Genomic DNA, 15,400 nt, shown 5'->3' on the forward strand with positions numbered 1-15,400 from the left:
CAACTTATATTAATATATAGAACACTTGGGAAATATTAAAGTAGAAGGCCAGAATACACATGAAAATTAGAATTTACCTAGATTATGAAGAAATTTAGCCTTTGTTTCGGCACATTAAACTGCATAAGATCTAAAAAAATCTCAAGTTTTCTACCAGCTTCAGCCTGTCTTCGTAAGCCACGTTTCACCACAAAGGACAATCCACCCAAGAAAAAAGTCGATAGAACAATGGAGTGACGCAATTTGGTTACCTCTGGAGATAGTTCGAAATGAACAGTTTAATAAGAAAATGTTTTCTTTTCAGATGAACAAGAAGTTAATAAGAAAATGTTTAGGCAATATATGCAAGATAAAATTGGATTCTAATTAAACAAATAGAAGTACAAATTACCTATATAATAATAGCAGACTAATTTGTAGGACCATGTCGACGTTGAAGCTAACCTTTTATGATTAAGGAAGCGCAACGTCAAAAGGATTTAGCGCCCTGCAAGGATCTATTTATGCAAGCGCTTTTTGAATGATTTCGTTATACACTATATTGTACATTGAATGATCATCATCATTATCTGGTCCAGGCGGTCGAATTAATAGTTTTACACAGTTGGAACTTCTTGCTCTTGATAGGGCTACGTAGAGCTGTCCATGCGAAAAAATAGGTTCACGTAAATAAATTCCAACGAAGTCCAATGTTTGACCTTGAGATTTATTTATTGTCATAGCAAAGCATAATCGCAAAGGATATTGTGTTCTTTTGAAAGGAATAGGCAATTTTTCATCTGCAGATGATAATAATGGTATTCTTGAAATAAATACATGTGTATTTTTGAAATCTCCACTTGCAATGGTAGCACTTATAACATGTTTTTGAAGATCATCACATATAAGTCGTGTACCATTGCACAAACCTTCACAAGAATTTAAATTCCTTTAATAACATAACAGGGCAGTTCTTTTTTAATGTCAATTTGTGGGGAGGTAAACTAGCAAGATGTAGCGTATGCGAAAAATCTTCATATTGACTTTGATCACTCGCCTCAATATTCTCATCAAATGCAACATATGTTTTAGGATCGCCAGGAAATTGAGCTATGAGCAAATCATTCATTTCATCAACAAAGTCATTTTTTGTAGTCAAAATTACGCGCGAAGTCATAGAAGACATATCAAAAGAACATATATGTAGATCTGGATAAGTCACTCTAAATAGGAGATCTAACGATTCATTTTCAGAAGTGAAAGGAACAATAAAGAAATTAGGTATTTTAATTTTATCATGGTTATCTGTTTTTTCTTCTCCATTTCCTACTCTTAGTAAATAGTCACAAAATGTAGGGTCTGTTTTTGCCCGCATATTCTCAGATAATCGCATTTTTTCAAGTTGATTCCAAATTTCAGAATATAATAAACTTTCTTGAATAAAATCTTCTTTTTTCCCACTCCGAACAACCGATAGAGTTTGTCTAAAATCACCACCAAGAATGACAACTTTTCCGCCAAATAGAGCGTTTGTATCCATTAAATCTTTCAAGAGAATATCAAAAGCTTCTAACACTTTCTTTTTGGCCATAGATACTTCATCCCATACAATCAATTTGGCATCACATATTAGAGCTGCAAGCGAACTTTGTTTACTAATGTTACAAGAAAATTGTTCATCAATTTCAATAGGAAATTTAAAACAGGAATGAGCAGTCATTCTCCCCGGGAGGATGGAAGCCTCAACACCTGAAGTTGTTGTAGCTAAAGCAACAAAACCTCTTGACCGTACAGCAGCCAATAAAGCATGGTATAAAAAAGTTTTACCAGTTCCTCCAGGTCCATCAATAAAAAAAGCTCCTGATTTGTTAGAAAATATCCTATTCAAAATTGTATCATATGCTATTTGTTGTTGTGTATTTGATTTCCTCTGCATAAGCAAATCTTCTTCTCTAACAATGATATTTCTTCGAACAGACAATCATTAGCTTCTCTAATAGTCGCTGAAGGTTTAGTTCTTTCTGCGACAAGTTTATATTCATTAATATCATGTCCCATGAGGTGCAGAAAGTCATTGATATGATTCAAAGTCATATTGCTAATATCTTTTGCATTCATGTTAGGCAAAATTTTGAAGTCTTCCGACATTGAATCTTTAAATTGTTTCCAAATTTCTATTGGATTAGCAGGATTACAATAGACCAATAATGTTGCAAATAAACGCCTTAAACTATACGGCATTTGATAACTCCGCGCCTTCGTACATACATTCTACCAAGTAGTTATAACGAGGTAACAAACCTCTTTTTTTTCTCAGATTCTCTAAATGTACTACAACATTTGCCATCGACTGTAAGTAAATCCTCATATGATTTTAGTCCTCTAACATTCATCAACAATAATCTAAGATAATATCTTTCTCCTTCCGTTGGATGACATGTTACGACACGGCCAATAACAGAACGTTGTTTCTGGCTTGTCCATATTTTGTAAGTTGGTGACCATACAAAGTACTCAGGAAATTCGTTATATAATAATGAAAGTTGCATAGCATCTCTATTCGTTTCGTTCATAACAAAGAATTCAGTCAACATTGTTTTTCTAACCATTGGGTTATTCACAATTCGATCTATCTTCTCAATACTTTTAAAAGAAACAAATTGTTGTCCTTTCAAATGTAACTGAAGGTGAAATACACTTGGAGACATTTCACTGATTGGGAATCTAAATAATCGCCAGGCAGCCTCGGGAGGTGAAACCTATCTACCAGATTGATATTCTTTTATTTCATCTATGTATGTATCTGTATCACTACCATGTATCTGGAAAGCAATTTTGTCATTCCCTTTACAAATATATTTATAAATATATTTCACTACTTTGATATCAGAACAAACTTCAACATTCATATGACAATTGTATTTGCATAGCGAAAATGGATTATATGGAACAACCCATGAATTGTCTAGAAACTGACCTTTCTTTTCTATACGTTCTCCAGTTTTCTGCATTCTGTATATTGGATAAGAATTCTTCCCTTTACATGTTTGTTTAGCAAAATCTTTTGGATATTTGAATTTGCAAGTACCTTTTTTTTTCATGCAACTATTTGTGGGATTTAATTTTCCACAAGGCCCATGTATCATATGTTTAATAACAAGTGTATATAAATCACGATCTTTAGACGAATCAGGAAATTCAGCACAAACAAATTTATCATAAGATTCAGGAGTCAACAATTTGTGTTCATCAACAAGTATAATAAGGAAATGAACATGTGGAAGACCGTGTATTTGAAATTCTATAGTATACATAAAAGCTGCAACTCTTCCAAAAATTTGTCTTTTCAATATATCTTTTTTTTAGTTCTTCTATCTTCGCTCTGAAAACTCGACTAACCAAATCAGGCCGATTTTGTACCTCATCAGCAAACGGTAGATGTTCTTTTATTTCTGGCCAAGATGGATTGCAGGTCATCGTTATAAACAAATCAGGTTTTCCAAAATATTGTACTAATGCAATAGCATCCCTATATCGTCGGCGCATGTCCCTTGGCCCCCCTATAAAAGTAACACGGAGAAAAAATTTCTTCCCAACTTTAGAGGCCTCCCTTTTCACCACATCTCAAAATATCAAGGATTCCTTTGCAACACTTCAATTCGAAATAAATCCTGGTTGAATGTAAAAAAGTCTAATCTTTAAGTTTCAAGCTTTATATATACATCTACTATAAATTGTTGGAATATTCTTCCACAATGTAGTACTTCATTTGTTTCATTATCTCTTATTTGAAATTTGTAACAGTAATATTCTCGGCAAGACACTGTATCTCTTTTTCGTTTTCCTTTTCGCAGTGATTCAACTTCCATGCCAAGAAATCCAACGACTGAACACATATTTGATATACTGGGCAATTGCTCGTGTTCATAGTGAGCTCTACTTCTCACATCATTCGTTCGAATGATTTTTTTTTATTCCGCAATGCCATCCATTTTCACTGTATAGAAACAATAAAGGATACTGCAATGGATCATAGCACCCATAGTAATAATTTACTAACTGAGCTCTATTACTGTGGGTATAAATTCGAATATGCAGTGCAGAAATAGTGTCTCTAGAATTTTCTTCAACCCATATTCCTGCAATTTTTGAGGCAGTGGGTAAGTTGTATGTCCTTTGATCTAAGCTTGAGTCACATCTAAGTGCAATATAGAAAGCTGATAATTCTAGGACATTCAAGAGAGATCTTAGGAAAATACGATATGGATTCACTTTCAATATGTCCATTAGCTTTTGCACTATCAATTCGTTAACTCTATCTAAACAAGCCATTCTGTTGGGTAATTCATTATCATGATCATAATAATATAACTGTAAATTCTTGGGTGTCTCATTTGAAGGAACAAAATCAACTATAAAATGATACATCTTTCCTTGAACTTTGAATGTGTAAATCCCGCTATTTCTTTTCGCTAGCTTTTTATCGCACTTTACACCTAGTGAAGTGAATGCTAACATATTATTGTATGTTCTAATATAAGTTCGAAAATTTTCCCACACTTCAGTTTTTTCAAAGTATAACTTTGATAATTCAGTGGGCATTTTATGCAATGTTAGCCTTATTGAACCATTGCTATAGCAAAATCCTGAAGGTTCGTACTCAAACATTTTTTTTTTTTTTGAGATGGTAACAATAGTTTATATATCCACAAGTTTACTACATCCAAAAGTGTAGCCCCCTCCAAAAGTGTTACAACTTACATTGCCACGACTATTACATTATATCATAACCAATCTAAAGTCAGATAAATATGTACCGTCCGATCTATCATTTTCTTACACCAAAAGTGTCACGACGAGACTAGGGCCATGACGGGCACCGAACAAACACCACCGAGCTCCACTCTTATTCTATTACTCATCTACTCTCATTCATATTGCTTATGCACATAATCATAGAAAGCTATTTTCATTTGAAACGTATTCACTTTATATACATGAGCCCTTCGGCTATCAAAATAATATATACATATATATACAATGAGAAACCTGTGAGACCATACTACCCACACTGCGTAACTACGAGCCTCTACTAGAGTGCTAGACATAGGGATGGGACAGGACCCCATCATGCCCAAACATACATACGCGTATATACCAAAAGAATAATCAATGGCACCTCCGGGAAAATGAAGTGCTCTCAAATCAGTTAATAGCTCCTACGAGTCCGGATCACCTCCCCGTTCACGTGGGCATGAACAGCGTCCAAAGAAAACGGACGTCAAGACGAACATTGTACCGAGTATGTAAGGCCTCAACAATAATAATACATCAATGAAATAGTGGAAGCATCAAACGATGAGCAATATGAATCGACTATCAATCACAAAAGAAATAATGAACTTTGCTTACTTCGTAATCATCATCATATCATGTATGCATATATGTATAAGCTGCCCGACCATATAGTTACGGTGTGATAATCATTAGCATTAGCTCGCATCCGGCTCTCCCGCGTCCGGGGGAACCATCTCACGCCGCCCCAGCTACGTCCGCCATGCCATCTGGCCATGGTGTATACGCTGCCCGCCTTAGCGGTGTCTGTCCGGCCATATAGGCGCGGTGTAATGTCATCATCATATGCTCATCATAATATACTCATCATATATATACTCATCATAATATACTCATCATGATGCATGCATGGAAACTCAAGGACAACTATACTTTATCGGGGTGACATAAGGTCGTGAACCCCCGGTTCCGTTATGGAGCATTCATAGACATTCTGCCTCACCTTGAAGGAATTAGTATAAGGTGAGTGTAGATAATGATCAACATCAATAGATTATAAATAGCATCATTAGCTTTATAGGAACATCATATCATGGACTCTAGAATCTTTAGACTTAAGCTTGTCATCATCATTTTTCGTACTCATAGTGTATCTCTTATCTCATATAGCTATTCATGAACAAGGACTCTTAGTTTTCTTGAAGATAGAAGATTCATGAAGAAGGAGGAAATTCATGCCATAAGTTCATGCCTTAGAAAGAAAGGACTAGCCTCACATACCTTTGTCGTTTAACTATTCTATTGCTTGCTCGCTTTCCTTCGATGCTCGCGTTTCTACCTTCAAGAGAATTCGCATTAACATTAGCTAGGCGATTATAAGAACGTGCTCACTAAAGCTAGAGAAAATTGGGAAGCATTTCCTTTGTTTATACGACTTCCTCCATATTCCATATCAACTCGCAAACATTCATAACAACAATCACAATATCATAAACAACAATCATCTTTTAATTGCATTATCCACATTTCACAATTTCACTTCAAATTCCCCATAATCATGGTCATAGTTCACTATCGCGTTCTTTCACATACAATGCTTATTCCATGTTCTAAATGTCATTCATAACATATTTATAACCACAACATATCCATATCCATGATTCATTCCAACTACTACTCAACAATGACACTATTCCCACATTTTTGACCCATTTTCTATATTCTTCTACAATCCAAGTGTTTCAACTTATCAATACCTCAAACATCATGAAAATACCATGAAACTTACCTTAGATAGTGTAGGAACAAGCCTTGAGTGGCAATACTTGCACCAAAACCCTAGTTCACTTCTCTTGGGATTTCTTGGCTTGGATGACTTTAATGTGTTTCTTACCCTTGATCTTTGTTGGTTTGATGAGGTTGATCATCAATTTCCTTTGGTTTTTTGTGGATGAAGAGTGGAGAAGGTTCTAGAGAATTCTTGAGTTGTGGAGTGGAAATGAAATGAATTAAAATGAACTTGGCTCCTTTATATCAACGTTTAAGTTTTGTCCCGACCAGAACATACGGACCAACATACGGTCCGTATATTTTATATCGACCGTATGTCCGGACCGTATGTTTGGTCCAAATGAAGTGTGCCATTCGGGCTGAACCTACGGCTGGACATACGGTCCGTGTATTTTATACGGCCAGTATGTCTGGCCGTATAATGCCCAGCTATCCGAAACTTGTTCTCGTCGACTCGTTTGATCTCCGATCCTTATGGAACCTTCTTAACACTTGTTTAACACCTCAATACCAATCTAAGGGACATTATCACTCTTCTCCAAAGCATCATTAGAACATCATTAACTCGATACTCGTAAATCTTGCCCGACACCCAACATATAACTTGCTTTCCTTAACAACTTTCTTTCCTTACCTTAAATGTCTTTGGAATCTCGTTTAGGGTCCTCAAATGCTATTTCTTACTTATCAAAACATCATATACGTCGTACCCTTCGTTAGTCTACTCACTGTACGTTAACGGGAAATTTTCCAAGGTGTAACATTCTCCCCCCTTTTTGGAACATTCGTCCTCGAATGTTAAGTCATCGGGGATTCTATAAAAATTTCGTCAGAGTCTCCCCTGTAATATGGCACTACCATCCCGTCACAACCCATAATAACATTGCCTCGACGGAGTACAACACAATAGCAACACAAGTTAGCCACACACGACCCATATGCATAAAACAAAAGCATACGTACCTCATAATCTCGATGTCTCATCATAGATTTCTCCCGGGAGCTGAAACAAATGCGGATATGTGGATTTCATCTTCTCTTCCGCCTCTCAAGTCATCTCTTCTCGGTTGTTATTTCTCCATAAGACCTTAACTGAAGCCACTTCCTTATTTCGGAGCCTCCGCACTTGCCTATCTAATATAGCAATGGGCACTTCTTCATAAATTAGCTTTTCTGTCACTTGAACATCATCTATTGGAACAATCTTTGTAGGATCTCCAATACACTTGCGGAGCATTGAGACATGAAAAATTGGATGGACTAATTTAAGTTCTGGAGGCAAATCCAATTCATAAGCTACTTGATCCACCTTGCGGATAATCTTATAGGGTCCGATGTATCGAGGACTTATCTTCCCTTTCTTACCAAATCTCATCATCCCTTTCATTGGCGACACCTTCAGGAACACCCAATCATCAACTTGAAATTCTAAATCTTGCCGGCAGTTGTCCGCATAAGATTTTTAGCGACTTTGGGCTGTCAACAATCAATCTCGGATCACTTTGACTTTTTCCACTGCTTGTTGGATCAACTCAGGGCCTATTAGTTGTACTTCTCCTACTTCAAACCATCCAATTGGAGACTTGCACTTCCTTCCATACAAAGCTTCATACAGGGCCATCCAAATACTGGAATGGTAGCTATTATTGTATGCAAACTCAATTAGGGGTAAGTGGTCATCCCAACCACCACCGAAATCGAACACATGCTCTTAGCATATCCTCCAAAGTACGAATAGTACGCTCGGCGTCCGTCGGTTTGCGGATGAAATGCCGTGCTCGAGCCTTACTTGAGTACTTAGACCTTCTTGAAAAGATTTCCGAACTTGGGTGTAAATTACGCTCTATTTCCGTGATAATGGATATCGGAATACCATGAAGCCTCGCAATCTCCCCGAGATACAACCTTGCATAGTCTTTACTGTCGAGTATGTGGTTACCCGGAAGAAAATGAGTCGTTTTCGTGAGTACGTCCACGATCACCCATATGGAATCATACTTGCCTCGGGAACGAGGTAATCCCACAATAAAATCCATATTGATCACTTCCCATTTCCAGGCAGGGATTTCCATGGCTTGCAATAATCCTCCTGGCTTTTGATGTTCGATCTTTACTTGCTGACAATTTGGACATTGAGCTACAAATTTCGCTATGTCTCTTCATGCCATCCCCAATATATCAACTTGAGATCATGATACATCTTTGTCGTTCCTGGATGAATAGAATACCGAGAATGGTGAGCTTCTTCTAGAATTCGGCGACGCAATTGTGCTTGTTGCAACACGGAACATAGCCTCGGTATCTAAGAATTCCATATAGAGGTTTCAAATGGAGACTTCTCTTTTGCATGTGTCTCTATAATGGCTCAACCGAGGATCTACGTCGCTCTTTGGCTCCATGTTCAAGGATGAAACCGCGGGATTATTCTTCGCACCTTGTCGAATCAATTTTGTATTCCAATAGCTAGTTGTTCAAGCTCGTGAAACTCTAGGGATTAGACTTAACTAAGCGCGTACTACATTTGCTTTCCCGGTGTATAAAATATTCACATCATAATCTTTCAACAATTCTAACCACCGCCTCTGTCGTAGATTCAACTCCTTCTGTTTAAAAATGTATTGGAGACTCTTGTGATCTGTATAGATATCAACATGCACGCCATACAAGTAATGTCTCCACATCTTTAATGCATGAATAACGGCATCCAATTCAAGATCATGAGTTGGGTAGTTCTTTTCATGTTTTCGCAGCTGTCTCGAAGCATAAGTAATAACTCTACCATGCTGCATCAACACACACCCTAACCCAACGCCGGTATAGTATCACAATACACAACATAACCATCCGGCCCTTCCGGGAGTGTTAAGACCGGAGCCGAGGTTAACTTATTTTTCAATTCTTGAAAGCCTACGCTCACAAGCATCATTCCACCGAAATTTGGGCGACTTCGGGTTAGCTTCGTCAATGGGGCCGAAATAGATGAAAAGCATTCTACGAATTTCTATAATAACTCGCCAATCCCCGAAACAACTACGAACTTCGGAGGCGTCGTAGGCCTTGGCCAAGTCTTCACGGCCTGATTTTCGAGTATCAACTCGAATGCCATCATCTCGAAATAACATGACCTAAGAATGTCTGTAATTCAGACCAAAACTCGCACTTTGAAAATTTTGCATACAATTCTCAAGTTGAAGAACTCAAGAACAATACGTAAATCGGATATGTTCGATTTTGGCTAGAGTACACCAGAATATCATCAATGAATACTATTACGAATAAATCCAAGAGAGGCCTGAACACATTATTCATTAGATTCATGAACACTGTCGGGGCATTAGTTAACCCAAATGACATCACCCGGAATTCATAATGGCCATATCTCGTTCCGAAGCGTTGGGAATATCTTCTTCTCTAACTCTCACTTAATGATAACCTGACCTCAAGTCTATCTTGGAAAACCACTTGGCGCCCTATAATTGATCAAATAAATCATCAATTCTTGGAAGAGGATATTTGTTCTTTATCGTCACCTTATTCAACTACCTGTAATCAATGCACATTCGTAGGGAGCCATCTTTCGTTCTCACAAATAGGACAGGTGCTCCCCACGGTGATGAACTAGGTCTAATAAACCCTTTCTTAAGCAAATCTTTCAACTGTGCTTTTAGCTCTTTCAATTCTGCCGGGGCCATTCGGTGAGGAGGAATAGAAATAGGCTTGGTGTCCAAAGAACACATCAATAGTGAAATCAATTTCTCTTTCGAGGAAGACACGGAAGTTCATCTAAATACGTTCAAAATTCATTCACTACGGAACAAATTGGAAAATTGGCTTACTTTGTGATGTCATGAACTCGGACTAAGTGATACATATAGCCCTTAGCTATCATATTTCTTTCCTTAAGGTAGGAAATAAACCTACCCCTTGGAGATGCTTTATTACCGTTCCATTCAAGCACGGGCTCTCCCGGAAATTGAAATCGAACTAACTTCATTCGGCAATCAACATTAGCATAACATGAGGCCAACCAATCCATGCCCATAATCACATCGAAATCTAACATTTCCGGCTCTAACCAAATCAACTTTAGTTTGGCGGTCACATATCACAATCATACAATCTTTAGTACTTGTCTAGCTATCACTAGATCACCAACCGGAGTAGATACCTCAAAAGGTTTAATTGGCTCGGGTTTCACCCCAATACGATTAGCAACATATGGAGTAATATAAGATAATGTAGAACCCGGATCTATCAATGCATACACATCATGGGAAAATACGGACAATGTACCTTAACCACGTATCGGGGAGGACTCAAGATCCTATCGTCCTCACTAAAGCATACACGCGGGGGCGAGTGGCACCGAAGCGATGCTCCCCCTCCCCCAGCCCTCACCGGCCATCGGAACCGGGGAGAATCTACCCTACCGCGCATCGAAGAAGACCCGGCCCGTTGACCCCGTGGCCGGACCCCAACTCTACCGCTCATCGACGGGCAATGCTCGCATCATGTGTCCAACTTGGACCACGGGGCAAGCATCCGAACCCCGGCGACATACTGTCCGGAATGTAATCTACCGCACCGACCGCATCGTGGCACCGGGGTCTCCCCTCGACTATAATCTCCCCAACCGAGAACCCGGGGCCTCGAACCCTCGACCCCGTCCCGAACGAAAAGAGCGATCAAATCTCGTACTGCAAATCGGGGAGGCGCACTAGTCACCGACTGGACTGAGTGTCTAGAATGTGTCCGCCTTGATCCCCTTCTATAATCACTGCCTGCCCCCATAGATCTGGCCCTCTTACTTTGCCCTCTATCAATATCACGATCACCCCTTTATGGATATTGTTGTCCTTCTAGATTCTGGGCATGGGCTTGAATGCGGGAAATATCCATCCCATCTTGCAACGAAGCCGTTAAATAATCCTTAAATAAATGTGGCCCTAAGCCACTCACAAATCTATGTACCCAATCTCCCGTGTCCGGCCACCATAGTCGGGGCATATATAGCCAAGGAATTAAATTGAAGGCTATACTCCCGAGCACTCATATTTTGTTGTTTCAAATTTAGAAATCTATCCGCTTTAGCTCGGCGGATCTCGGGTGGCAAATAGTGGCGAATGAAAGCATCTACAAATTCTTGCCAAGCGGGAGGAGGCGCATTCTCTTTTCTCGATGCTATCCAATTATTATACCATAATACCGCCACATCTCGGAGTCTATACGATGCCAACTCCACAGATTAAGTCTTGGAGGCATGGATAATCTTTAATGTCCTTCACATCTCATCAATAAAGCCTTGCAGATCTTCATCCGACTTTGACCCAAAGAACTTCGGAGGATTCAAACTCAAAAAGTCACGGGCTCTGATACTAGCTGACCGATCATTTGCCCGCATTTGCCCGCCGAGCTTAAGGGCGGCAACTCAATCGTGTAATAGATGAACGGCCTCGGTCACTTGTTGACCCGAAGTAGCCGGGAGTGAAATGGAGGCATAGGAGCCGGAGCCGAAGCCCCTTTTTGTTCTTCCGTAATAGGCGGGGGTGGAAGAAGTATTAGATGGAGCCTCATTATGTGATCTCTCTCTCATCTACATTCATTGGCGGCTCTCTTTGCCCGCCTTTTCATCGTAGTCTTCCCCGCCTTCTTCGGGCGGCTTTAGCTTTTCCCTTTGGCGGCATTTCGAAATCACAACACACTATTAGTGAGGATAAAATCTTATACACCGCTCTATCTCACGATCTCATAAGAAGAAGATGGTCATTTTTCCTAAACGCCCGTAGCCTCCTATTTATTAGCGTGGCGCGCAACACACCATAAATAAGACTCTACTAGACACGGCTCGTAGACACTTCCTAGGACTCGAACCGCTCGATACCACTTTTGTCACGACCCTACGGGCCATGACGAGCACCTGTGGCTGACCACCGAAGCTTCCACTCATTCTAACTCATCCGCTCTCATTCATATTACTTATGCACATAATCATAGAAAACTATTTTCATTTGAAACGTATTCACTTTATATACGAGCCCTTCTAAGCTATCAAAATATATATATATATATATATAATATTGAGAAACTTTTTGAGACCATACTACCCACACTGCGTATCTACGAGCCTCTACTAGAGTGCTAGACATAGGGACGGGATAGGACACCATCATGCCCAAACATACATACACGTATATACCAAAAGAATAATCAATGGAACCTCCGAGAAAATGGAGTGCTCTCAAATCGTATAATAGCTCCTATGAGTCGATCACCTCTGTCACACCGCTGGGCACGAACACATTCAAAGAAAACGGACATTTGTACGAACATTGTACCGAGTATGTAAGGCCTCAACAATAATAATACATCAATGAAATAGAAGCATCAAATGAGGAGCAATCGAATCGATCGTCAATCATAAAATAAATAATGCACGCCGGCTTACATCGTAATCATCATCATATCATGTATACATATATGTATAAGTCCCCCTCCGACCGTATAGGTACGCGTGATAATCATTAGCATTAGCCCGCATCCGGGCCTCCGCGTCCGGGGTACCATCTTCATGCCGCCCCGGCTAGTGGTGTGCCCCGCCATCCGGGGCCATGGTGGGTATACGCTGCCCGCCTTAGCGGTGTCTGTCCGGCCATATAGGCGCGGTGTAATGTCATCATCATATGCTCATCATAAGATAATCTATCATATATATATACTCATCATAATATACTCGTAAGCATGCGTGCATGGAAACTCAAGGACAACTATACTTTATCTGGGGGACATAAGGTCGTGAACACCAGATTCCATTATTGAGCATTCATAGACATTCTGCCTCACCTTGAAGGAATTAGTATAAGGTGAGTGTACATAATGATCAACATCAATAGATTATAAATAGCATCATTAGCTTTATAGGAACATCATATCATGGACTCTAGAATCTTTAGACTTAAGCTTATCATCATTATTTTTCGTACTCATAGTGTATCTCTTATCTCATATATCTATTCATGAACAAGGACTCTTAGTTTTCTTGAATATAGGAGATTCGCATGAAGGAGGAAATCATGCCATAAGTTCATGCCTTAGAAAGAAAGGACTAGCCTCACATACCTTTGTCGTTTAACTATTCTATTGCTTGCTCGCTTTCCTTTGATGCTCGCGTTTCTACCTTCAAGAGAATTAGCGTATATAACATTAGCTAGGTGATTATAAGAATGTGCTCACTAAAGCTAGAGAAAATTGGGCAGCATTTCCTTTGTTTATACGACTTCCTCCATATTCCATATCAACTCCCAAACATTCATAACAACAATCACAATATCATAAACAACAATCATCTTTCAATTGCATTATCCACATTTCACAATTTCACTTCAAATTCCCCATAATCACGGTCATAGTTCACTATCGCGTTCTTTCATATACAATGCTTATTCCTATGTTCTAAATGTCATTCATAACATATTTATAACTTCAACATATCCATATCCATGATTCATTCCAACTACTACTCAACAATGACACTATTCCCACATTTTTGACCCATTTTCTATATTCTTCTACAATCCAAGTGTTTCAACTTATCAAACCTCAAAAATCATGAAAATACCATGAAACTTACCTTCGATAGTGTAGGAACAAGCCTTGGTGTTCTCCTGCAAACTTCAAACCCTAGTTCACTTCTCTTGGGATTTCTTGGCTTGGATGACTTTAATGTGTTTCTTACTCTTGATCTTTGTTGGTTTGATGAGGTTGATCATAAATTTCCTTTGGTTTCTTATGGATGAAGAGTGGAGAAGGTTCTAGAGAATTCTTGAGTTGTGGAGTGGAAATGAAATGAATTAAAATAGACATGGGTCCCGTTTATATCAACGTTTATATTTTATCCGTCCCGTATGTTTGGTCCGGTAAGTGTGCCATAGGGTGAACCTACGGCTAACATACGATCGTATATTTTATACCGATCGTATGTCCGGGACCGTATGTTTGGTCCAAAGGAGGTGCAATTCGGGGTCGAATCCTTACGACCGGACATACGCGTCCGTATATTTTATACGGCCAAAAGATGAACTGGGTCGTATAATGCCCACCATCCGAAACTTGTTCTCGTCGACTTCCGTGCTTGATCTCCGATCCTTATGAAACCCTTCAACACTTGTTTAACACCTCAATACTTCGAATCTAAGGGATGTTCTCACTCTTTCCTCCATAGCATCATTAGAACATCATTAACTCGATACTCGTAAATATTGGTTCGACACCCAACATATAACTTGCTTTCTTTAACAACTTTCTTTCCTTACCTTAAATGTCTTTGGAATCTCGTTTAGGGTCCTCAAATGCTATTTATTACTTATCAAAACATCGTATAATTCGTACCCTTCGTTAGTCTACTCACTGTACGTTAACGGGAAATTTTCCAAGGTGTAACAAAAAGCAGTATAATCCTAGGCAATTTAACTTCAATCTCTCCATTACCCCGTTTGTCTTCAAAGCATTTTCCCGATTTCTCTCCTTCCAAAATGCCCCCCCATATACTTGGAAATCTTCCATCTTCCCCCTTTGCCGTTTTCCCATCTCTCTTTCAAATTCATCACATTTTTATGTTACCGGTTTTACCCATTTAATTTTCCCTACAAAGATCCCCAAAGCTAGTCCGTCCACTTGAAAAAAAAGGATGGGACTCTCGCTTGTTTCCCCATAGGGAACACCAGAACATAGTTGGGTGCCCCGCTTGTTCAAATTATCACGAGTCAACGCCCCCTTTTCTAATAGCCAGAGAAACCCCCTTTTTCCTTGTAAGGGGCTTTTGTTCCAAATCATCCTCCAA

At 39.2% G+C, this 15,400-nt stretch overlaps 1 protein-coding gene across 1 annotated transcript; it reads right to left on the bottom strand.

Annotated features, from left to right (window-relative positions):
* Window positions 1-910: 910 nt before the first annotated feature.
* LOC132043482 (uncharacterized) lies at window positions 911-1,915 on the bottom strand. The gene has a single exon (XM_059433952.1). The coding sequence runs from the start codon at window positions 1,913-1,915 to the stop codon at window positions 911-913; it is 1,005 nt and encodes a 334-aa protein (XP_059289935.1).
* Window positions 1,916-15,400: the final 13,485 nt, after the last annotated feature.

This window comes from Lycium ferocissimum, unplaced genomic scaffold (genome assembly GCF_029784015.1).
Source record: "Lycium ferocissimum isolate CSIRO_LF1 unplaced genomic scaffold, AGI_CSIRO_Lferr_CH_V1 ctg25297, whole genome shotgun sequence".
In the NCBI taxonomy this organism is placed as follows: Eukaryota; Viridiplantae; Streptophyta; class Magnoliopsida; order Solanales; family Solanaceae; genus Lycium; species Lycium ferocissimum.

Excerpts from the sequence above, each read along its gene's own strand:
- LOC132043482 (XM_059433952.1), bottom strand. The coding sequence starts at position 1,915 with ATGCAGAGGAAATCAAATACACAACAACAAATAGCATATGATACAATT.